This window comes from Ceratotherium simum, chromosome X (genome assembly GCF_057802395.1).
Source record: "Ceratotherium simum simum isolate JZ-2026a chromosome X, ASM5780239v1, whole genome shotgun sequence".
NCBI classification, from domain to species: domain Eukaryota; kingdom Metazoa; phylum Chordata; class Mammalia; order Perissodactyla; family Rhinocerotidae; genus Ceratotherium; species Ceratotherium simum.
The window spans coordinates 6,537,078-6,556,421 of NC_141940.1; the positions used below are offsets into that span (position 1 = coordinate 6,537,078).

General features: G+C 40.1%; 1 protein-coding gene across 4 annotated transcripts in view; it reads right to left on the reverse strand.

Moving 5' to 3' along the window:
• AFF2 (ALF transcription elongation factor 2) overlaps positions 1-19,344 on the reverse strand; it is a 470,121-nt gene that overhangs the window by 302,559 nt on the left and 148,218 nt on the right. For 2 of the 4 annotated variants that reach the window (XM_087427395.1, XM_087427393.1), the window contains exons 2-3: positions 18,248-18,368; positions 8,061-8,921 (exon numbers count right to left, since the gene is read on the reverse strand). In XM_087427395.1, the coding sequence (XP_087283521.1) occupies positions 8,061-8,921; positions 18,248-18,368 (982 nt within the window). Of the gene's footprint in view, positions 1-8,060; positions 8,922-18,235; positions 18,369-19,344 lie in introns of all 4 variants that reach the window. The other 2 variants (XM_087427394.1, XM_087427392.1) reach the window with 1 other exon arrangement.

Genomic DNA, 19,344 nt, shown 5'->3' on the forward strand with positions numbered 1-19,344 from the left:
AAGTCCAGATTTTAGCTATGTTGTCTGGGCATTCTGCTAAAGTCATCCTACCAAATAGACAAAAACTCAGAAACGTTAGGAACCAAGAAAAGGTCCTCTAACAAGGTGTGTCATATGTTACTCATTTCAGAATATTGCAAAAACACTACTTCTCACCATATTTGTAAATGAAAAACACATGACTGTAACCTGTAATACCACAAGAAAAATTGCTCTTTTGGTATGTTTGGCCCCAGACTTTTGAAATATGAACCCAGCAAGGGAATTTCAACTTAAGCTGGATTCAGCTCATTATTCTCTTGCCGCTTATGTGCCAGTAGAGAAGCTGCTTTTAGAAAATTAACCCATACATATATAGTAGCACACTGTACACCAAATGCCATTGTGCAAATGGCACTGAAGACCTGGGTTCTAGTCCCAGCATGGCCACATGCTGGTTGTGTGACTTTAGGCAAGAGACCTTTAGTCTCTCTGAGTTTCTCACAGATTCTGCATCTATGAAAAGAGAATGATAATAATCCCAGACTCAGTTAGAATTGGATCAAAATAAGATGGCTGCGGGGAGAGGGAAATGGGGAGCTGCCAGTCAAGGGGTACAAAGTTTCAGTTATGCAAGATGAATAGTTCTGGAGATCTAATGCACAGCAACGTGATTGTAGTTAACAATACTGTATTATATACTTGAAATTTGCTAAGAAGGCAGATCTTAAATGTTGTCACGACACACACAAAAAATGGCAGCTATATGAGGTGATGGATATGTTAATTAGTTTGATTTTGGAGATTATTTCACAATGTATATCAAAACATCACATTGTACACCTTGAACATATACAATTGTTATTTGTCAATTATACCTCGGTAAAGCTGGAAAAATATAAGACAATGTATGTAAAAGCATTTGTAAACTATAAAGTATAAAGCTTTTGGTTATTGTCACCTATATTATAAATTCTATTTGGTATCCAAAGCACAGTACTTTCTAAAAAGATAGTTAATTAAAGATTATTTGCTTTCACAACAATTAAAAAAATACTAAAGAGACTTACAACAGCCATAAAGAGTTTTATAACTCCTCTCTAAAGCCCTTCGCATTCACGATTGGGGTTGAATCAATATGGTTATCTACCTGTCAATTTTTCTTATTCTTTAACGCAGAATGTGAGCAGTCTGTTTTTATGACTGGCTCAGAATGTACTAAGCTAATCGATATATCCAGTGATAACAGGATGATTTGGAACACACGTAACAAAAGCTTATCACTTTACTGCATACTGAATCTGTCAAAATATTTTCCTAGAAGTAATGCGAAAATAGAAGTTCTCCATCTTTCATTATGTTAGTGGGTGGTGACAAAAGGATTAGGAGGCTATTTCCTGAGTTCACACCTTGGTGTTTTGCAGTGAAATGCAGCATATAGCTGTTTATCTTTTAAAAAAATGAATTGAAATATAATAATACTCCAGGCTGACTGGGTATCCAATTCCTAAAGAAGATCCAATTCTAGTTTCCCCCAATTTACCTAGTCTTAAAAATTCCCCAACTGCTCTGAAGGGTGGTAGCGAGAAGTGTGCAGGCAGGCAGGGCTCACAAGCCTCCACACTGTTCTAAAGCCCACACTCTTGGAGGGTATGGATGAGGGAGGGAATGGCTGAAGTGACTTTACAAACAAGGTGGGTTTGGGCTTAACCACAAAGGACGAGCACGCCTTCAGAGGTTTACAGCTGGAAGAAAACTCACTGATGACTTAGTCTAAACTCCCCATGTGAAAGCACCTCTCAAGTTCACAAAGCAAGTCCAGGTCAAGTGGAACCCACATCTCAGTAGACCTCGTCCAAACTCTGTAATACATCACACGTTCCCTCACATAAGATTTACTCTCAGCTATCTCTTAAAGAATCACTACAATTATTAATAAATAGTGATGCTTTAAAATGTATCATTATTAATGATGATTTAAATTTGCATAGTATAAGAATCGAAGGGTTTTTTAACAGAATAAGAATAAATCAGTCTTTTGGCTTCTTTCCAACCAAAAAACGTTAAAAGTGACAAGAGATTTAAAAACACAGAACACCAAGACAGTTGTGCTGAAATCAAATAGTCTAATTCATTTAATACATGGAATGTTGAAAGAGCTGACATTGTTCCAGGATGCTGATGGCTAGAATCACTTACATATAGCCTTAGAAAAGAAAATATACACTCAAAAGAACAGGACTTGAGGAAATAAGAAGGAAAAAAAAAGAAACCCAGGCATTTACATAATCTTTACTAAGCCAAAGTTCAGATCTCTTCCTGAATTTGCCCAGTGCTAATGAGAAACGGCGGGAAAGGGACTACTGAAGGACAGGGACTCCCAGGGAAGGAGAGCATCGTTTAGAACAACCATGTCAGCACTACTTTAGAAAGAGCCTTGGGAAAGCATGTTGAGGAAAAGCTGATGCCTACAGGGCAAGAAATGAGATGTGCTTTCTTGTAAGGGAGTGGAGAACACAGGAGCTCAGAAATTACTGCTTGAATTGGTAAGAGCAGCTGGCTTGAGAGAGTTCCTAGATCACCACCCGTGAAGCCATTGGGAAAGTGAAGTTTCAAGTTCAGCATCCCAATCTGGCTGCCACATTGCCTAGGCATTCAAGACACTTAAGAGCCTGGCTTTGAGCCCTATCTCACTTTGGTCCTACAAATCCACAGCTGCAGACAAACTGGTCTATCCTCACAACACACCTTGCATGTTTTCACCTCCCTTTTTTGTACTTGCCTTTCTCTCGACCCATCACTAATTTGTACACATAGGAACCGCCTTCCAGATCCCTCTTCAGCTACTGTAATTCCACACAGTTATTCAAAGCCAAGTTCAAAACCTATCTTGTATTCTATCTCTGTGAAACCTTCTAGGCTTACTCGTATGTATCAATGTCTAGTGAAACAGCCCTACGATTGCGAGCATGGTCTCAGCAGCCCCTCACCAAGACACCTTTCCTAATCACGGAAATACGGCAACCTTAACTGCATCCTCTCCTAGCATCTCCGACATCTCCACCACAAAGAACACAAGGCTTTTCTAATTGTATTACTGACTATCCTTTTCAGATGTTCAGTTGGGGCCACTTCATTCAGCTTAGGGAGACACTAAAATTAGGGGGAAATGAAGAGGTGTGGTAAGGAAAACAAATTTTAATACCGATGAGACCAAGCAGTTGGAAGTGTTAGTCAAAAAAGCACAAACAAAAAGCAACCATTAGGTGATGGACTGGCAAAGGATATACAAAGGCTCCTACGCTTCTATAGAATAAATGCTAAGGTCAAGGTCTCTGCTGGCACCCTGAAAGTGCAAGGATTTTTAGAGTTGTCTGCATTCATTCCCAACGGGGTGGAAATTAGACCAGTTACAGCCTTAGACTGGATACTATTTTATTTCCATAAGAATGGACAAAAAAAATCAACTCGTGATGCACATCAAGTGGAAAATGCTTAGCATGGGTTGCACACAGCAGCTGGATGACCTTCCGTTCTTTGAAGGAGCTGCCTCTACAGTTTCCGTGTAGCTGCCCAGGCACATCCAGCACATGAATGGGAAGTTCCCACATCGTCTGCAGTTCGCACACAAGTGACCTGAGCTTCCTATCTACCTCATAACATATAAAGCTAAGTACAACCACAGTGTTCACTGCATAGGATATAAAACAAAACGGGCACAATCACAAATGTGCGCAATAACTTTTCAGCTCGTTGAGAAAGCTAGACACTAAAATAAGCTAAAGCCAAATACCATCATTCATATCAATTCCATTAAACTTTTCTAAGAGACTCCTAATTTGGGGGCAATTGGAGCCTCGGATAGCTTATGTCACAGTCAAGAGCAGCTTGTAAAGCAAATGACCCTTTATGGTGATGACACTCCACACATTAGTATTGTACTTATGAAAGCTTATTCACTTAGGATGGAAACACTTAATACATGTCATTGATCCTTTCATTTGCATGCAATTATTTACTTCCCAAACAATACTAATAACAAATTGCACCAAAATGCAAAGCTATCTACACTGGAAGATTTTTATCCTAATGAAAAAATAAACAAAAACATCTGTAATGAAATTATTAACAAATTCTTTTCCTAATTAAACACCATCTGCAAGCAACGCTCACTTGATATAAATAGCCCTCTTACTGTTTTCAGATGCACTTCCCAGAAAATTCTTCTAAGCCCAACTGCAAGAACACATCAGTCTTTTTTTTGGGGGTGCCTGGAATGTTAGTAAATTCTGTAATAAGTTTTTAAATAAACAAATAAATTATTTGTTTAAAAAGCATGCTTCAATTGAAAAGCTGACCTTTGGAATAAAGTTGATTAGACTTCTAGTAGCCTTATTATTATTATTTTTTGTGCAGGTGAGGAAGATCAGCCCTGAGCCAACATCTGATGCCAATCCTCCTCTTTTTGCGGAGGAAGATCAGCCCTGGGCTAACATCTGTGCCCATCTTCCTCTACTTTATATGGGACACCGCCACAGCATGGTTTGACAAGCAGTGCATCGGTGTGTGCCCAGGATCCGAACCTGTGAACCCCGGGCCACCGAAGCGGAGCGCACACACTTAACCACTACACCACCAGGCCGGCCCCTGGTATCCTTGTTATTGATACAGAAATTCTAAGAAGCAAGGAAATGTTTCAAGGATAAGAAATAATTAAAATTTCCCCACTATTTACACAAGCATAGACATGTAAACGAACATGAGCACACGCACATGCACATTTCACGTCACTGACAGTTTATGATCTCTCAACTCACAAATATAATTGTATCTGATTATTTGTATATCTTAGGATGCTGTCTGTTTTCTGGTCATTCAACCCCCTACACCTCCCAAATGCACTTCACTAACACATGTCAGCCTCTTGTCACTAGAGGCAGGGAAAGAGTTGGGAATACTCAAAGAAATCCTGTGATTGCTCTATGGACAAGCCTTTATAGTAATAACTCAAAGTAATGCTACCATTCATCGAAGATGGCTACTTTGACTAGGAACCCAGAACCCAATGACTGGAACTCTTGGCGCCAGGGACTGGGGCTGAATTCTAATGCTAAGTGCTTTTGAAAAGTGCATCAAGATTTAATAGGGCAAATTTCCAGACTTGGTCAGAGTTTTAGCCACATAAATTCCATTAGGTTCAAAGCTCCATAATGCTTCACCCTGTCTATATTGATGCCCATGTTTAATCTACACCCTTCTAAGTTCTCTGTTAGGCTGTCTAACTTCTCATTTCTTTTCCTCCTATTTTTGGTTTTCACATTACCCTTGAAGCCTGCATATTCTCCTGACTTCAGGGCCCTAAGCTTCTCTCTACCCCTCTTTCAAATCTCTCCTTGAGACCTATATTTTAAAATAAGTACTTTCTTCACTGATCTCTTTTCATGACTTTATTGCACCTGACCCATTTTTCATAGAAGGCTCTACCAAAGCCTATTCGCACCGTCACCATCACAAAGGCTATGTGCACACACGTTGCTCTTTGGATCGTCATCTCCAGAGTTGATGACAGCTCAGACTCTCGTTGGAAATGTACCTCTCCTTGGTGTGCCAGAGCACTGAGTGAAAGCATGAAGTTGTTTCTGAATCTGGGTCAGCCATGTTGTGAATGTATAAGAGAGAGGCTTACAATGGAGTGGATCTCACTGGGTCTGTGACCTATCACTCTGCTAATGAGGTATGGACACAGGCTGACAGACCTCTTGATGGGCCATTTCCAGACTAGTCCTGAGGGATGGCACTGTCATGTAAGGAGGGAACAACAGCAGATATCAGGGCAAGAGAAGGGACAAGAATAATATCCCAGCCTCTCATTATACTCCTCCTCTTTCAAAGCAGGTTTCTTTTTGGTTTTTAAGTATTACAATCCTGTATTAAGTCATCCAGTGGAAATTAAGATTAGGATTGTGCAGAAGCAAAGCAGAATAAGACACAGGCAGACAGAGTACAATTAAAGAACCATAATTGAGGATGGATTTTCTAGCAATTTTTCACCTTTGTTCATGTTATTTGATTAACATTATGGCTTAGAAAATGTAATCAAGCAACCATTTTTAAAATTCATTCATTCAACAAACATTTATTGAGTATCTACTATGTGCCAAGCATTTGCTAGGCACTTGGGATACAGAGAAGAATGAGACATGCCTTGCTCTCAAGGAGCTCACAGTCTAATAGAGGACACACACACATAAACGGATAACTATAATACAATGAAATAAGTGCCAGTCAAGGTGTATATAAGGTGCCAGAGGAACCCAGAGGAAGCAGTTTGTAATTTAGCCTGGTGGAATTGGAAGCTTTCACAGAGAAAGTGACAACTGAGTAGACTTGAAGGAGAAAAAGGACTTCACCAGAAAGACAAGGGAGGGTAGGGAAAGACATTCTAGGCTGAGGGGACAGCAGGCACAAAAGCAAGGAAGTGTGATAATGCATGACATGACGGGGAACCACAGATAGCTCCACTTGGCTTGGATTTTATCTGCATATGAAGAATCAGTGAAACAGGAGGTCAGAAAGGGAGTATGAAATCAGAGTGAAGAGCTTTGTATGAGGGACTAAGACTTTTTCCTGGAAGCGATGAGAAGGGATTGAAGAATCCAAAGCAGGGAGTGACATAGTCAGATCTGCCCATTAGATCAGCCTGCATGGAGGATGGTTTGGAAGACAGGTGAGACTAAAGGGAGGGAGACCAGATATGAGGGGCTATCACAGTAGTACAGGCGAGAGATGCTCCCAGTGCTTCGAAGGCAGTGAGGGTGAAGAGGTGATGGATTGGAGAGATATTTAGGAGGAAGCTTGACAAGACTTGATGAATGATGATACAAAAAGCAAAACTGCCTCAGAAAGGAAACAATACTGAAAACATGCATTCAGAAAATACAATCAACAGCCCCGCTCCTCCCTTCCTTTGTGCTCCCATAGTCCTCTGAAATCACCGCATCTGCTGAGTATGAACAAAGGAAGGAGAGCCAGAGGGCACATATGGTTAGACTTTTCTAATTTAGACACCACTAATTTGGAATCTGCAACAATTCAGACAGACTCTCTGTGACTCCTATTGAGTAAGAATTTCAACCTACATTCTTCCTCTGTGTTTTTTGAAGCTTTTAGTCACCAGTAACAGGAATCCAATCTAAAAGCAGTGGCTTCTTCCAATCAAGCGTTTCAGGTGCAGTAGGCAGCCGCTTACATGGTGGTATGTGAGGAGCACCCAATACATGTCCCCCACCCAGGGGCCACAACGTCTGGGATCCAATCATTAGCAAGTCATTCCTTCGGGAGAGGCTTTGGTCCCTCTGGACTTCTCTTTTACAAGGCAATGGTTTCTGAGATGGGCAGGACATTTAGTCATTCTAAACCCAGTGGGATTTTGGTTGAGCATAATGCCTTTAGCTTTGACAGAAGGGATCAAGGTAGTATAAGAGGGCTATGTAAGTACCTGTACAAGAAGGTGATGCAGAAGGGAAGATTGAGCAATACAGAAGAAAACATTAAGGTCTTGCCAAGGAACGGTCCTGCAAGCACTCAAGAAACTAAGATTCTTAAAGAATGCCTGTCACTTCTGGTTCCAGCAAATCACACTTGTATGTTCTTGTACCTTAAGGAACTTCTGTGTTTTATGTTTATGATATGCTATTGGCTACTCAAGGCCTATGGTGACTCACAATCTTTTCATGACCTCATACTGCTTATGACCAATTAAAATCTCCAATGTCATTAATTTGCACATAATATTACTACAAATGCATTCTCTGAAACTATTTTATAAATCCCACTTTTCACTCACTCAGACTGACCTTGTCTTTTGTCACTCCAAATTATGGAGATTTAACTGTATTTGCAGAGTGTTAATCAGTCAAGTCACAAGTGACAGAAGATCAAGAATCTGACTCTGACCTTGAAGAGTCTCATTTATGGCTCAAGAAGGTAAATAAGAGCTGCTTGTGAATACTTGATTATAAAGGTTAGAGCAGCGAACTAAAAAAACAAAACAAAACAAACAAAACTTTAAAATTACTTACTTCACTTGTTTGGAGAATCGTGAACTTTGGCAGTTTAGTCTTTGAACTGGCTGCACTGGGTTTTCCATCCAAGAGTGATCCAAATGACAGATTCCCAAAGCTGTTCTCGAATTCAATCGAAGGTTTTAGTGTTGGAGAGATGTCTGGTGCCTGGTCCTGGCCATCCATGGGTCTGACGTAAGCAGTAGGTTTTTGCTGCCCCACGCTTGTCTTGCTGTAAAGCGCAGGTGGGAAGTTTTGAACTGCAAGACCACTGCTGGGAGCTAGTAAAGATGAGGCAACTAGGGGAGACCCTGGCGCTTGCACTGTAAATTCAGATTCTTCTGGTGAGTTAGATTGAAAGATTTCTTTGAATGTATCCCCTCCACTGGACTTGAGATTACTGTCTTCCTTTGCAGACGGGTTTGACTCTTCAACTGGTCCAACTTGAGGCTGTTCAGCTGGGTAGACAAAGAAGTCTTCCAGTCTGGCTTGGGGCTGCTCCTGTGTAGATGGCTGCATCTTGTTTGGCTGACCACAAGCCTGGCTGGCCGGTACAATGCTAGCATTATGAGTATCTCGTGGCCAGTCAGGTTTTGATTTCCTGTTGCTGTGTATTAGAGTTGAATTCAGTATCACAACAGAAGGTGGAGGCATTGGTGCCGAGGGGTGAGTGTTATCCTGGTGAGGTGGGATCATTCGGTTCTTTTGTTCTGGAAAAAAGCTTGGTTCATTTTTGTTGATGGGAGTCTGGGGCACAGAATTCTTTGGGATTCCCACTAGATGATTCTGATTAGAATGGTTAGTTAGCAAATCCTTCATTTCATCATAGTTTCCCAGCGTGTTCTGGACTCGGCTGGCAAGTGCATCACCTTTGTTTGTCTAAAATAACAAAAAGATGGGGGTGGGAGGAGAGAGAATGAATAGGTTTGTGTTTCCTAATGTTAATGTTTCAAACAGATGTTCTAAGTAGACTAGCATATAGGGTTCTTTAAAAATTCTCATGCTGCTATATAATTTCATACTTTCCATGTGCTATGTAAGAAAAAAATCAATAACACTATTGAAAGGGCCTCTTGGAATGAGCTGTGTGATTAACGTTTGTATACTCCCTGGCCTGTCCTTAAACATGCTCATAGGGAGAAAGTTTGAAATTACATCGTTTATGAATTTTATTAGCAAAATAACTTATTTTAGGTCAGATGAGCTGAACTGTTACATTCTCCATTATGATTAACAACTTCCACTTACTGATCATTGGAATTAAAATGGAATGCTCGACTTATGTTTATTCTTGACACGTCAGCACTGTGCCCTACATTACACCATGAAAAAGGCTTATCCCATTGGATAAGGAAGTCAGTTAAATCGTGCTATCATGACTACATTCAGTTTAGAAAAGGCATGGGATTAAACAACACCTAATTGAGCTAACATGAGTAAAGCGAATCTAATTCTTTTTACTCAAAAGACTCTATAAATTACTGGTGTCTGCCTACAAGTTCTGGGGGCGATTGTGTTTACATATTGATGATTCATACTCGTTTACTTTGAAATGGTGCAATTGTTCATCAACAGTGACTCAAGCTCTCCTGTGTCTTTTCAACGATTTAGAGAAATTTATTCAAGAATTTAAACTGTTGCCTAAGTAAATCAAAACAAAGTCAGATTTTCAAAGTGATGTTGGCAACTAAATCATTTTAAGGACAATCAACATGCCAACTATACCATCCCCAGTAGGATATGTATACTAATCTTATTTAAATGGCTGTGATTGTTTTTAAAGTAATTAAGTTCTGGCATGAGTTTTTGTAATATAGAAAGCACAGCTTTCATAACTAAAAAATGCTGGATAGCTATATACTTGAAAATGACTTTGATGAAAGCTCAGCTGTTCATCTTAGAAAATGACTTTTTATTATTCTCTTTTACCTGCCACAGATATTATCAAAACAAGCTGCTGAATTCAGAAGGGCAAAGGATTTCTTTGTGCCTAGGCTGCATTACCCTGGCCCAAGATGTTGCAGTGAAACAAGGCTACCAGCAACCATGGAGCCATGTGGCAGTAGGGCCACTTGATGGGGAAGACACCCAACCTATGTAGCCTCCATGTCCAAGGAGCCAAAAGCATGTTGTCTATGAGTAGGAGGAGTGACCACCTCCCCACTAGTACAACCTCTACTAAAGATAGATGTTTAACATCTAAGATTTCTCACACACCCTTAACACAGCCAAGTCTCCTGGCATACACAGGGAGTGTGCCTACTCAAGTCTGGTCTCTTAGTCTAAACCTAGGTTGTAGGGCTGTGTGCTGTTCTCTGTACGTGAAGATGGGAGAGTATGCAGATGAATGGAGGGTGAAGTGCCGGAAATGGATGAAATCACCTAGGGAAAGAAAATGTAGAATGAGAAGATTGGGCTCAGGAGAGAACCCTGGGGAACATCAATCTTTAAGAGATTGGGAGAAGAGGAGCCATCAAAGGATACCAGAAGGAACAACCAGACAAGGAATCAAACTGGAAACCCTGGCCTCGTTATTAGCATGATCTCCACATACCATATACACTATTCAACTCACATCATGTGTTAAATCATACAAGACACTTCCAAAGAAGTGAGGGTAGTTCTGGAAATATGATTTCAAAGATTAAGGAAAAGTATGCTAAATACATGCTAAGAGGGCTCTGTTGGGGGTGGGGAATTTTAGAAATCAAATAAATATATGTCAATTTTAGTTTTCTTATCCTCAAGAACATCTTACATTGCATCACATGCAACCTTGGTGCTGAAGTAGTGATTAAACAATTAACATTACACATAATCCTCAGTTGAATAATCGCTCCATTTTCAGAAGTACATTTGAAAGGCATATTTAATAGATAGAGATGGGTAGAAATCACTTTTATTCCCTGAAAGTCCCTAGATTTGTCAATTTTAATGGCAGAAATTACTTTTCAGCTAAGGCAAGAATAAACTCTTTGTATATAGCAATCTCCTTCAATGGAGTTGCACAATGAACCATTTGGGCAGCAGCCAAAACCAGTCTCTCTGTTCAATCCCTAAATTCAAAACAAAGAGATTTCATTGTGCTGAGGGCCCAGTAAGAATTTGAGGCAAGCTTTCAATACTTGCAGGGTTGTTCCGGCCCCTCAGTTTACCTCTTGGGTCAGATGATAGCCTAACAAACACTAATACCTGGCTATCTTCAAGGATCTGACCCAACAAGAGGAAGCAACACCATTTCATTTCCCACTTTAAATCCTTTCATTTTACACTGTTTCATTTAATGAATTAGGATATGCTTCCTTCCATGAGACAAAGAGAATTCTATGACCCATGAGTTTTTCCTTTTTGCCTTAGCTACCAGGAAGTTTAAAGTTCAATTTATTGAACTTTCATTGAAAGTTTACTGGACTTTCATTGAAAGTTAATTGACATCTCATTGAAACAGAGTTCTACAGAATCAGAATCTTGCCCCGAGATGTCACAGAGACGACCATAATGCCTCAAAGCCCTGAGAAGTCATTCACTCTCTCCAGGCCAACGTCATCAGGACCCAAGAACCTCAAAGCCCATTTGCTTGCAAGCAAGCTAGTCATATTCCTGTTCCTGTTCAGCAGCAAATAAAAGGAACATTCTCATCTTTTCTTCAATGGAGGGACCCTTAGTTAGGTTTTAATGGCTCTTCATTTACGTCTTCTGTTATAATTATCTGGGTTTCTGATGCATACTTAAACTTTTTTTCCATGTCTAGGTTTTAACATATGCTTGAAATTAGGAGAACTTCTAAATTGGCCAGTGTCTAAAACTGTGTCTACATGAATAAAATTAGAGGAAAATTGAAAGTTCTCTCAATAAGTCTAGAAAATCAACCTCCTACTACATAGGGTATACTACAGTTATGATTTCTTTTCCTGCATAAAACTATGAGCTCTTAAAGGTCAGAGACCACGTTTTACTTACCTTCAAATCTTCTAGACTTATTAATACCATGTCTGGTACATATTAGGTACTCAATAAATTGTTGCTGAATTGAACAGAATCAAATTATAATTTATACTCTGCCTATATCAAAATAAAGGATTTGCAATAGCTTGGAGTAAAAGGCACAAAAAAAAGAAAAGCAAAAGTCAAACTCACTTGGTTGCTGTGATTGAACATTAAATTGAACTTTGAGCTTCTTGGTGGCTAAGGCAAAAAGAAAAAGCTCATAGCTTATAGAATTCTCTTTGTCTGATGGAAGATAGCATATCCTAATTCATTAAACGAGACAAATGGTTGCCAGATACTAAAATGTGAAAAGGAATTCCTCTCACTGGTTTGGTTACAAGAACCTTTCAACAACAAAACAATTTTTTCAGTACCAATTTTACAGAAGACACAAAGATGTTCTTCACTTGGATTTTCTTATGATGACTAAAAAGCAAGAGCATTGCGTTAAAGTCTAACTCAGTGAAGGCATGTCTGTATGTGGAGTTAGAGGGCCAGGCTAATAGTTCCAGGTGTGGGGCTTTCCTGTGCACTAATGACATGGGGTGGAGCTGGGATAACCTGGAAGAATGGAGGGATGTCAACTCCTTTAGACTAGCTTCCTTACAGAGCAATTGTCTCAGAGGAACTTGGATCTGAACTGCATAGCAGACAGTTCAAGGTTGAGTTCACTGGCGACACTTTCTGAGTTGCTGATTGAAGGAAGATCCATATGCTTTGCATAACAGACGTGCTGTGGCTACAAGTAGGAATTACTGTGGTCATTCTTAAAGACACAGACTGGTAAAATCAAAACACTCATGAGGCAAGGTTAGACACGGAGGACACACAGACATATAGCCTCAAGAAGTCCACCATTCAATGATCTCCAAATAATTAACAGTACAGTCCAGGTCACCGGAGTCCTCTCTCTGCCTTCCCACCATTGGAGGTGGGTACCTGTCAACCAGTTTGTAAATTTCTCAAGATGTAGATATGAGATCCACTGGATAGAAACCCAATGGGGCCTGAAATACATTTACGTACACCTACACAATGTATTCTCATTATACACCATAGCAACTTCTGATTCACACTAACTGTTCTTTTTCGCCCTTCAGAGTCTTAGTAACCCTATTAAGGAGCAAGGAATTCTTAGCAGTCTCAACTGAACATTACAAACATGGCAAAAATGAAATTTAGCCATTTCAATCAATTATAGGCTTCTTTCAGTTTGGCCAATTCTTTACTTCCTGTTCCAGATAATTGGTTGATTCCTTAAAGGTAACCTCTGCAGCCATTATTTTCTAAGTAATCACAATTTCTCTATCATCAAGGAAATGCATTTTCCAAGTATTTTCAGGCATAAATTACATGTCTGGTTTGTGGCTCATGACTAACAGCACCCCTTTATTTAAGCTTTTTGCCTCTCATTACTTCAGGAAATGCAAAGTTGCCTCAGTTTGCTTCTAATGCTATCTGCAAATCAGTAGTATAATTTCATTACAGACTAATGTGCTAGGAGGCTATTGTACCATAGTATTTCTTTTTAATAAATGTAGCAAAATAATTTAAGTTTTGAGGTTCATTTTTTTCTTTTATTTCATTGTGGCTAATGCATGTGATTTAGTAATTCCTTTTTTTCTAATTGTAATATTTTTACAGTTAATCTCTCTAAGCTGTAAGTTGCTATTTCTTTCTTTACTCTAATTATAATAACGATAATATCTTGAATTTGTACAGCACTTTGCAGATTTCAAAGCCAGGTTTCCCGGGTTCTTTGACTTGATCCTTACAACACCCATATGAGTCAGCAGAGCAGCTCTGGTCTCAATATGGCTTCTAACTGCCCGGACCCAAATGACCTGGGGTAAGCCACTTAACCTCTCTGCACCTCGGTTCCCTCATTCTTGTTGAGCTGTGAAGAGCTATAAAATGTTAGCTGTTGTTATTGTTATCAGGTAGTATTTTCATTATCAGCTATTATCATTCACTTCAGAGAGGAGGAAACTATAGATCAGAGAAATGAAGTTTCTTCCGCAAAGTCACATAGGAGGTAAAGTTGTCAGATCTTCTGACTTCCTGTCAGAGGATTAACAGCTTCCTGTTACAGACAGAGAATCACACAGAACTGGGTCTAGATTCACCACCTACACAGATACAAAGCTGCAGTGAAGCCACCTCACCTTTCTGAGCCTCAAATTCCTTATGGGGAATATGGGGAAAATATAACCTCCCGTTGTTGTAAGGACCAAACAAGCCCACATATAAAGCCCTAGCACAGTGCCTGACACACAGTGGGCAATTGGTACATGACAGTTCCTCATCCCTCTCAATCTTTCCACACTAACCTAGGCATGTAAATGGCTTCACATTTTTCAAGCACTTTTGAGAACATCCTCCTCAACAGCAGAGCACAAACTCAGATTTCAAAGTTATAAGCAACAGAAGCAGCCACACAGAGAACTTACCCGCCACCAACCAAATCTAGGGTGGTCAACATTCTTTCCATTCCAGGAATGGTAGAGGTAAAGCAAAGAAAGGAAAGAAATCAGCCAGGATCATGAGAGATCACCATTTCTTCTTTCTGCCGAGAAAGGGAAGTGGGTCCCAGGGACTGATGCTCATTGGTTAGTTTATGAACTACCAACACTATTGGACAAGTGATTAGGATCATGTTTTAGGCTGTAGAGTGGCAAGAAGTTTCCTGAAAGTCCTGATCCACCACCAACAATTTTGATTTTTAATTTGATAAGCATTCCCACCACAACCCTAAGGAATAGCTGTGGTATGTCCTTGTCTCTATGAGTGGACCATAGGCCAGCTCTAGAATCCCCATTGCCACTAGCATGTCCAGATACTTCAAGGGTGTCCACATCAGTCCAGGTCTGGGGAGATTTGGAGGTGCACATCAGTTATAGTATCATAATACAGGGAAAGGAGAGGCATACTCTCCAGTGATCTCCCAAGGAACCCTAAAAATGGACACAGCACAAGATGGCAGCTGATCATGAAAGCAACAGTGAAAGAAAGAGAATTACTAGGTCATCAACTGTTAGCATTATTCCTTTCATTCATAGTCTTGACTCAAGAACAAAGGCTTTTCTCCATCAAGAAGCATAAAGGCAACAGGCTACTAATCCCACAAGTCTGGTCCTACACTAGACTAATGTCCTCATCTGTGTCTTTACCTGATATACTCTTGTCTTATCAAGACAGATGGCTTTTGAAAACCTCTGACAATGTTGATAACACATTTTTTAACTGCCTACTCAAAAATATACTGCTTACATCTAAAAATAAATATGCATCTATATTAAAGGCCTTATTAACAAGGGATGGTATTTACCTTAAAGGTAGAAGACAATTAATTCAACAGGACTTAAAATTATAAAGGGGGAATAAACCAGGGGTTCTACACCTCATAATAGTGTTGAGCACGGAGCAGATATTGAATTCTAAGAATGAGCCCTTTGAGTAAAGCTCATTTTTCTAACCCATCTAAAGATAAGATGTAAAACTCATCTCGTTGTTCCTCTTTCTCCAGAAGGGATGAGGCATCTACCATCCTTTGACCTCTCTTTCATTTTTTTTCTGGAAAAAAAATGGAGGCCACAACTTCCTGCCCTGCCCCCAATCTTCCTTCCACTCTCCTGCTTTATTCTCATCCTAATATTCTATTCCCATCTTCCTCCCTATTGCTCATTACTCGTCACATGCTCTCGATTTTGTATTTTCTCATTTCCTCTGGGACCTTGCTCCACTCACCATCACTTCTCCCTCCTGATCTTCACCCTCTCCTTCTCCATTGACATTAGTTCCTTCCCATCAATCTCTAAACACGTTCAAGTTTCTCTCACTTTAAAAAAAGCTTCCTTCCATATAATCTCTTCCCTTACATTCTAATTTATTTTCCTTTCTTCCTCCCTCCATACAAAAACTCTCTGCGAGAGTAAGTCTACATTCACTGTCTTTCTTTCTTTTACCAATTCCCATTTACTCTTCAACCCTTGGCAGTTTGGCTTCCCACAATGACCACCACCATCAACAAATAAAACAACTCTCCCTAAATTTACTAATTATCCCTTAACTGCCGAATCTAACAGCTACTTTTCAGTCCTTACCTTTCTTGATCTCTCTGACACATGTAACTAGCAAATTCTTCCTCCATAAAATGCTTTATTCCCTTGGTTTCTATTAAATGATTCTCTCCTAGTTCTCTTCCTACCTCTCTGATCATTCACTCCTTTTTAGTTTCCTTTCCTGGCCTCTGCTTTCACCACTTCTTTTACCCCTTAAATGTTGCTACTCCCCAAGAGTCTCTTTGTCCTTCTTCTAACTCAGTAATCTGACTCAGTGATAACTTTCATTTTCATAGCTTGCATTGCCACCTAACTCTCTCTCTTTTGACTGCTCACATGAACTCCAGATCCATATATCCAATGCATACTAGATATCTCTCCCTTGATATTCCACTGGCATCTCAAACCCAACATGCTCAAAACAGAACTAATTATTTTTTCTCTACAAACACCAGCCCTGTTGTCCTCCTGACCAACCTGTTAATAATACCGCTACCCTCTCAAGTCAAAAAGATGGGAATCATTCATTCTTTCCCACACTCCCCACATCCAACCAGATACCCAGTCCCATCATTTCAACTTCCTTTCTCTACCTTAAATCCTGCCTGCCATGAACTCCCCTTAGTCAACTACAATAGCTTCTTTATCTGAGATACCTCTGGTTTCCCTTCCCTCCAACCCACTCTCCACACTTCCAACATCATCTTTTAAAATTCTTTGTTCTGGCCATGCCCTGACTTAAAAACTTGCAATGACTTCTCTTCATGTACAGAATCGTGTCCAAACTCCTAGGTATGAGGTAGAAAGTCTTCACTAATCCCCCTGCCTATCTTCCTAGCAGTTACCATGCAGTCATGCCCTTACTTATTCATGATGATCTCTGCCACTGGACAAGGAATTCCTTGAAGGCAGGTCCTATTCCCCTTCATACACAAGTCTAAGACGTGACTAGCACATAGTGGGCCTCCAATAAATGCTTGTTAAACTAATTATATCTCTAAATACACATAGTCAATGGTAGTATATAAATTAAATCAATTGAGATAGGCAAAAGGCTTTTTTAAGGATTATACTATTATTGACAAATTGAAAACTAATAGTTTAGGTGACCTAAGTCTCTTTGTCAGACTTACCAAACTTGGAAGGCACCTGAGTGTCTCAATCAAGGGCTGTTTGTTTAATTTGAATAAGGCAGCAAGACTCTGGTCTCACTAGTCACCAATCCAGCTTCCTCTCTGCCCCAAAGTAGTATTTGTGCCTATCCTACCCTCATTAAGAACTTTCCTTTTCCAGAAGCCACTGTCCTCTAAATAGTGCCCTTCTAAAATCACAACTCTTGAAAATTTTCTCTATTGTTGTTTTATCTGTTACATCGTTTTTGTTTCATTACAGAAAATTACACCGCTACTAAACTTCAATAAAAACCTACAAGCTGCCAGCAATTCAACAAGATTCTTCCCCTAACCTCCACCCCAAATAGAAAGTTCAGAGGCAGTCATTGTGAAATCAATACTTGGAGACATAGCAAAATGATCACTATTGGAGATACACACTAGCCAGAATACTACTAGAAAATCAACCTAGCTACACTACCTCCTCTGGTTGAGGCAATCTCCTAACCCATGATTATTAACCACCAGGAAAAAATGATTGACTTTTCCCTTCCTTCTAGAACAGTGATTTTCAAAGAACACTCAAACCACTGAACAGCTGCTAACAACCTAAAATGGAAAAGGAAAGCAGTGGCCTTGTGATGGATGGCACTGATTGGGAGGAGAAACAGACATATCCATTGACATTCTGATGAAGTCTTCAGGGGCTGCCTTGCTGACAATCAAAGTGGGAAAAAGCATCAAGGGGGCATTCCTTGCTGTAGGAAGTGCTGGGCAGTAAAGAACTCCTTGGAGACAGGAAGTCTCCCAAGTCCCTCTCACATCATACCGTGCTCCCCAAAGAAGATGGAATTTGTCTCTGAAGACTTCCTCAGAAACTTCCAATTGCCCTAAATACAGTGTATGTATATATTTCATTTGTAAAATATATTCTCCTGGAAATGATTTGGGTACTTTAAAAACAGATTGAATGGTGATTAGTGCATTCAAAAATGTAACAAGCAACCATTTTCCAGAAAGATAAATTACGTACGTATTCAGCTACCTTGTAGGGCTCCCCAAAAAGATCAAAGCCTGAAGAAAAGAGATCATCTTCTTGCTGGACTTCTTGATTCCTCCGCTCCCATTCCCTTTTTTTAAGTGCACTACGGTCTTGTTCATAGTGACTGATACAAAAAGAAACAGACAAAAGAAGAAAAAGATTAATTAGTCATGTAAGTCATTTAGATCTCCCTTGTTATCAATAAGAAGGAAAAAAAATACAAGTCGAGGCTTCTCAAATTGATATTGCATAGAGAGCAGAGAATCTTTCTCTTTACTCCCAAGGGGTTCAGATCCTGACCCGTTCTTCAGAATACAGAAGAAAACAGAAACTTGCTTATTAGAAATTGTACTCATGACCACTTAAGTATGGCAGAATCTTCTTCCCTTGTCCTTGCTTGATTACCAAAGGCAGTTAAAGACACCCCAAAAGTCAGCCCACTGTGCAGGAAGGTACTGAATTCAAGTCGCATTGTGCTGCCAACTGCCCAGGGCTCAGAATTCACAGATGTCACAAAGTCCTAAGGCAAAGGAATTATCAAATATGTTGTGCAGATAAACTGGGATTCTGTCCTGATCCCATAGTCAGAGTTAGCGTGTTGTAATTAAATCACAAGAGAGTGTAAGGGCATTTTTGGAAGTCCACAGAAAACCAAATCACTCAATCACTCACACTCAGTTTTGTTTTGTTGTTGTTGTTTTGGTCTTCTCGTAATTTGTGTCATAGGTGACTGGAAGCCTTTTTGGGAAACTCTTCACAAAGAAAGGGGTCTGGTTTAACAAACTAATAACAATGAAAGGAAGTGTCAAAAGACTTGAATGATTAGGGGCCGGCCCAGTGGCGCAAGCGGTTGGGTGCGCGCGCTCCGCTGCGGCGGCCCGGGGTTCGCTGGCTCGGATCCCGAGCGCGCACCGACGCACTGCTTTGGCAAGCCATGCTGTGGCGGCGTCCCATATAAAGTGGAGGAGGATGGGCACGGATGTTAGCCCAGGGCCGTCTTCCTCGGCAAAAAAAGAGGAGGATTAGCGGATGTTAGCACAGGGCTGATCTCCTCACAAAAAAAAAAAAAAAAAGACTTGAATGACCTTAACACACAAATG